The 6,753-nt window shown below is 45.6% G+C and overlaps 1 protein-coding gene across 1 annotated transcript; it reads left to right on the top strand.

Moving 5' to 3' along the window:
- Positions 1-348: 348 nt before the first annotated feature.
- On the top strand, positions 349-3,325 carry LOC137156506 (GTPase IMAP family member 2-like; the record flags this gene model as incomplete). The annotated part of the gene is made up of 1 exon (XM_067553407.1): positions 349-3,325. A coding segment is annotated over one exon (794 nt), but the record flags the coding sequence as incomplete, so codon positions are not given.
- Between the last annotated feature and the right edge of the window lie 3,428 nt (positions 3,326-6,753).

A 6,753-nucleotide genomic window follows, 5' to 3' on the forward strand; every position in this document is an offset into this window, starting at 1 on the left:
ATGTGGATATGGCCTAGATGTGTGGGACAAAGCAGAGAAGAGTCAGGCCTGAGTGACAGCGAGAACGGTGGTGCTGAGAAGAGTGTTAGAAAAAGAAGGAAGTGGAGAGGCTATGGGGGAGAAGATACAGAGTTCAGTTTGGGCATGTTCAGTTTAAAATGCCAAGACATCCAAGAGGACAGAGACAAGCTGAGATGTGGGGTTGGATTGATGTTATTTAGTCTGGGTCTCTCAGCCCCAGGGTACATGATTTTAATGCAGGTTAATTAAAAACTGTATAATTAGATATGTCCTACTCATTTACTCTTCTCTGTGCAATGATGTTCTGACTGTCAAACCTGTTGCCAGCAGCCACAGATGACGGTAGGAGATCGGAACTCAGAATCATCCTTGTCGGCAAAACTGGAGCTGGGAAAAGTGCAACAGGAAACTCCATCCTTGGTGAAGAAAAGTTTCAGTCCAAACTCTCGGCAAAGTCAGTCACTGTGACTTGTGAAGAAGGACGAAGGAGCTGGAATGGGAGGGAGCTTGTGGTTATTGACACACCTGCCATTTTTGACCAAAAGGTTTATAATACAGTAACATGTAGAGAGATCATCCGCTGTATCGCACTCTCCTCCCCAGGCCCCCATGCTCTGCTGCTGGTGACCCAGCTGGGCCGTTACACTGAAGAAGACAAGGAAGCAGTGAAGCGAGTACAGGAGATTTTTGGAGTTGAAGCCCTGAGGCACATGATTGTCGTGTTCACCCGGAAAGAAGATTTAGCGGTTGGCTCACTGCATGACTATGTGAGATACTCAGATAATACAGCTCTTAAAGGGCTGATTCAGAAGTGTGGGAACAGATATTGTGCTTTCAATAACAAAACAACTGGAATACAACAGGATACACAGGTTTCTGAGCTGATTGAAATTATCGAGAGAATGGTTCAGGAGAATGGGGGCAGATGTTATCTCAGTGGAATATATTCTGTACCTAATTTAACTGAACAAAAAGTGAGAGATTACATTGAAATGAATAAAACAGACAGGCTGCAAGCTGTGCAATCTGCTTTTACAAACAATAGGAAAGTTATTTTGGTCTTTGGGGCTGTTGCAATTGTTTTTCTTGTTGTACTTCTCCTGCTTTGCTTCCGTCACTAACAGCCATTAATAAAGTTTCATTGCAGCCTTACCCTACTGCTTCCCAAACCCTGCATCTCAGTTTCTGAGGGGCCCTCACCCTTATGCTAGTGCAGCACTTTCATACAATATGATTAAAGCTATTAGCATTTATCTTTATTAACAAAGTATCTGAGAATAATTTAAATATGCTGAGCCCGTTTCTACACTCAGGTACTCTGGATTTAGAATGGTTTAATTCAATTAACTAATCGCAGTCAGATCGGTCATGTAACATCAGCCTGGATGTGTCATGTTGTGTCTCTATTAGCTTCAGTGGAATACTCTGCGTTTACAGCCAGGTAACTGAGAGAAGAATTTGGCCCTTTGGCATGATCTGTGAGCTCTATTCAGCTCTCACTTAAACTTATAGTAGCTCGAACTGCAACATCAAACATGGCAGTAATTTTATTAAAATAAAATCTCAGACTCTGACAGTGCCAAATTCAGACCAGGTGTAAGTTGGTGAAACTCTATTGACCTTACTGGAGTTACACCGAGAATTAGTCTGGCCCCATTGGTGTAATCTCATTTGATATTTTGAAAGGCAAACTTGAAACCCCATCAAAGATGTGACTATGAAATACAATAATATGCAGAATTATTTTTTGTCTAAGATATCTGTCAATGGGATTTAGGCTCCCAAGTGCATAAATCCCTTCTGAAAATGAGACTCACACTCTTAAAGCAGTTAGGCACTGCAATGTTGAGTGCAGCGACGCCTAAAAACCTTTAAAAGTCTGGCCCTATGTCTACAAGGAAAATGTAACTTATAGAATCAGCCTTGGTTTTTCACACTTCTAAAAGTTACAATGCTAATATTAGGTTTATTAATACTAGTATGGTATGGCAACACAGTGAAATAGGTTGTGACCAAAAGAGTTTTAGCTTTCTTACAAATTCGTGATTATTAAATTAATTAATCCAAGCAAACCCAGGCTGTGAACCTCAGAGTCCCTCAGTCCCAACTGGCAAAGGAGTCACTGTCCTGTAACAGCAACTCCTATCTGGCCTGTCTACCGCACTGCTGGCAGAGTATTTACCTGTAAAGAAGTTCATGTGAGATATCAAGTGAAACTTATATCATAGTGGTCATCATCAGCATTGCATGGTGTATGTACGGTAAAGAATTAAGTTGTATGCGTGTACTAAAATACGTTGAAAACACAGGCGTTGATAACATGTCTTTCCCAGGCAAAGAAATGTTGATTTAACTGTCTGCCTAGGTCTCTGATGTAATTCCAGTATTGTGAAGCCAGATACAACGGCAGGTATATTCTGCTTCTGAGGCAAACGGGAAGATTAGATTAGCCACAGTTTCCAGTTCACAGGGCCTGATTCTCATGGGAGACTTCAATCACCCTGACATCTGCTGGAAGAGCAATACAGCAGAGCACAAACAATCCAGGAAGTTTTTGGAGAGTGTCGCTGACAATTTCCTGGTGCAAGTGCTGGAGCAACCGACTAGGGGCCGTGCTTCTCTTGACCTGCTGCTCACAAACAGGGAAGATTTGGTAGGGGAAGTAGAAGTGGGTGGCAACCTAGGCAGCAGTGACCATGAGATGGTCGAGTTCAGGATCCTGATGAAAGGAAGAAAGGGGAACAGCAGGATACGGACCATGGACTTCAGAAAAGCGGACTTTGATTCCCTCAGGGAACTGATGGGCAGGATTCCCTGGGAGGCTAATATGAGGGGGAAAGGAACCCAAGAGAGCTGGCTGTATTTTAAGGAGACCTTATTGAGGGCACAAGCGCAAGCCATCCCGATGTGCAGAAAGAATAGCAAATATAGTAGGCATCCAGCTTGGCTTAACAAAGAAGTCTTTGGCGAACTTAAACGCAAAAAAGAAGCTTACAAGAAGTGGAAGCTTGGTCAGATGACTAGGGAGGATTATATAAACACTGCTCGAACGTGCAGGAATGAAATGAGGAAGGCCAAAGCACAATTGGAGTTGCAGCTAGCAAGGGACGTGAAGGGGAACAAAAAGGGTTTCTACAGGCATGTTGCCAACAAGAGGAAGATTCGGGAAAGTGTAGGCCCCTTAAAGAAAGAGGGAGGCGACCTAGTGACGGAGGATGTGGAGAAAGCTGAGGTACTCAATGCCTTTTTTGCCTCTGTCTTCACAGACAAGATCAGCTCCCAGACTACTGTACTGGGTGGCACAGAATGGGAAGGAGGCGAACATCCCGCAGTGCTAAAGGAACAGGTTCAAGACTATTTAGAAGGATTGGACATTCACAAGTCCATGGGGCCGGATGCAATGCACCCGAGGGTGCTGAGGGAGTTGGCTGAGGTGATTTCAGAGCCATTGGCTATTATCTTTGAAAGCTCGTGGCAACAGGGGGAGGTCCCTGAGGACTGGAAAAAAGCAAATATAGTGCCCATCTTCAAAAAAGGGAGGAAAGAGGATCCGGGGAACTACAGACCGGTCAGCCTCACCTCAATCCCTGGAAAGATCATGGAGCAGGTCCCTAAGGAATCCATTTGAAGGCACTTGGAAGAGAGGAAGGTGATCAGGAACAGTCAACACGGATTCACCAAGGGAAAGTCATGCCTGACCAACCTGATTGCTTTCTATGATGAGGTGACTGGCTCTGTGGATGTAGGGAAGGCGGTGGATGTGATATACCTTGACTTTAGCAAAGCTTTTGATACGGTTTCTCACAGTATTCTTATCAGCAAGTTAAAGAAGTATGGGTTGGATGAAAGGACTATAAAATGGATAGTGAACTGGCTAGAGCATAGGGCTCAACGAGTAGAGATCAATGGCTCCATGTCTAGCTGGCAACCGGTCACAAGCGGAGTTCCCCACGGGTCGGTCCTGGGGCCGGTTTTGTTCAACATCTTTATTAATGATCTGGAGGATGGGGTAGATTGCACCCTCAGCAAGTTTGCGGACGACACTAAGCTGGGGGGAGTGGTAGATACCCTGCAAGGTAGGGATAGGATACAGAGTGACCTAAACAAACTGGAGGATTGGGCCAAAAGAAATCTAATGAGGTTCAACAAAGAAAAGTGCAGAGTCCTCCACTTAGGAAGAAAGAATCCCATGCACAGCTATAGACTGGGGACCGACGAGCTGGGCAGCAACTCTGCAGAAAAGGACCTTGGGGTAACAGTGGATAAAAAGCTGGATATGAGTCAGCAGTGTGCCCTGGTTGGCAAGAAGGCCAATGGCATATTGGGCTGCATTAGGAGGGGCATTGCTAGCAGGTCACGGGAAGTGATTATTCCCCTCTATTCGGCATTAGTGAGGCCGCATTTAGAATATTGTGTCCAGTTTTGGGCCCCCCAATACAAAAAGGATGTGGACAAGTTGGAGAGAGTCCAGCGGAGGGCAACCAAAATGATTAGGGGGCTGGAGCACAGGACTTATGAGGAGAGGCTGAGGGAACTGGGCTTGTTTAGTCTGCAAAAGAGAAGAGTGAGGGGGGATTTGATAGCGGCCTTTAACTACCTGAAAGGGGGTTCTAGGGAGGATGGGGCTAGGCTGTTCTCGGTGGTGGCAGATGACAGAACAAGGAGCAACGGTCTCAAGTTGCAGGGAGGGAGGTCTAGGTTGGACATTAGGAAAAAGTTTTTTACTAGGAGGGTGGTGAAGCACTGGAATGGGTTACCTAGGGAGGTGGTGGAATCTCCATCCTTAGAGGTTTTTAAGCTGCGGCTTGACAAAGCCCTGGTTGGGATGATATAGCTGAGGTTAGTCCTGCTTTGAGCAGGGGGTTGGACTAGATGACCTCCTGAGGTCCCTTCCAACTCTAATATTCTATGATTCTATGATGAAAGCAGCAAGGTGTCAGACCCCCCAGAGAAAAACATCCGGGGAAAAAACTCTCAGGTTTACACTGGAAAAAGAATACATTTCAACTGTTTACTGGATTATAGGAAATAAGAAGAAAAACCCCTTTGTTATCCTTGGTTATCCTGAGGAAGCAAAAAGTACAGTGCTTTTTGCATTCATGAAAATTGGATCTTGGCCATGTGAGCCAGTGATGCTGGGTGGTGACTTTAGGAGAGAAACTGCTTTAGATAAGATTAGTTTACTGAAGTTAACCTGCTTCTACAAGTGTAGAACTTATCTTTTGACTTTATTTGTAACCATTTGTTTCCATTATCCTTACTCAGTATCACTGAAAACTCTATCTTTGTTAATAAACTTCTTGTTTACCATAAGTACATCTCAGTGTTGTAATATTAAGCCAAGTGTGAATCCTCAATTGAATCAAGGAAGCTGGTGTGTACAGTGTGTCTTTGGAGACAGCAAACTTGGTAGTTTCTGGGAGTGTCCAGTGACAGGCGATGGGCAGTACAGGGGAACGCTCTTACAGGGGGTTTGGGAACTGGGGTGCACCAAGTGTTACCTGCAAGGCAAAGTAAAGACTAAAGCAAAGAGGTAATGTTGTGACTCCTAGTTCTGGGCACCCTGAGGAAGCGTCACAGTGACGTTGTTTTGGCAGGATTTACACACAGTTTGCTGGTTGGCTGAGGGTCACACTCCAAGCTCTGGTAAGTTAGATTCCACAAGATTCACAAATGCGAAGGCTGGAAACAGATAAAAAGGTTAGTGTGGTGTGGCAGGTCTCTCTCTCTGCTGGGTGTCTCCTGCCAATGGCTGCTCCACCTCAGCAGTGGCCTGCCTCTTCCTGTGACCTGATCCTCTAGCCGAGTCACTTCCAACTCTCTCCCCTTCTGGGGTAATCCACATAGAAAAAACAAGGGGAACTAAAGCAAATAAACTGAGTTAGCAGGAGAGAAAAGGGACTGACTCTTTCCCAGGGTGTGCCAGGATCTGGCCCTTTCTTCCCCAGGGAGGGGCCTTCAGGGACTGAGACCTGAAAGTCTGTCATCTTCCCTGGTCTGCCCACAAGAGAGCTGTTCTGCTCTCCTTTTAATGGGGGGCTGGCTGAGCCCAGAGCAGCTCCTTAATCCTTTGTTGTCCAGTGTGGGGTCCGCATCTCCCTGGGAAAAGGGAGGGTGGTTGAGAGTCCAGGAACCTACCACCTGAAAACCAAGCCCTGCCGGTAATGATATTCACAGACATCTATCACAGGAGGACAGTCCAAGGAAGTGTTTCTCATGTGGCTCTGCTGAACACATGAAAAGCAATTGCCCTAAGAAAGAGGAATCCAAGTTCAGAGCCCATCCAGCCCAGGTTAAGCGGCTGTCATAGACACTGGACCCACAGAGGCACCGGAGAAGATCCTGGTGAATTTTGTAAGGTCTGACACACTGGAAGTTTATACAAAGTTTATTGAAGTTGCCAAGGTGAATGGCCAGGTAAGCCAGGGCTGGAGACACACTGGTGCCCAGTTTTTTCTGGTCAGAGAAGGCATAGTTAGGGAAACTGAACATGCGTCCTGGGTAAAATGTATACCAGAGCTAACCCTCTTCTTTTCTTTCAACTTTGCAGCCTTTTCTAGGCTTACCATAGCACAGCTTCCCTGAGCTCTGCTCTTGACTACTTGCATAGCTTGCAGCTCTTCCTGTAAGCAAGCTGCTTTCTGTTGGCAACATGCCTGGTTAGTTATAATCTTCTGGTTTTGCAAATTCAAAATCGTGTCTGCTGCTACCTGTGTTGCTGCTTAAAGGAAG

The sequence above is a fragment of the Emydura macquarii genome, unplaced genomic scaffold (assembly GCF_026122565.2).
Source record: "Emydura macquarii macquarii isolate MOO-44397 ecotype Brisbane River unplaced genomic scaffold, CSIRO-AGI_Emac_v2 contig_296, whole genome shotgun sequence".
Lineage (NCBI taxonomy): Eukaryota > Metazoa > Chordata > Testudines > Chelidae > Emydura > Emydura macquarii.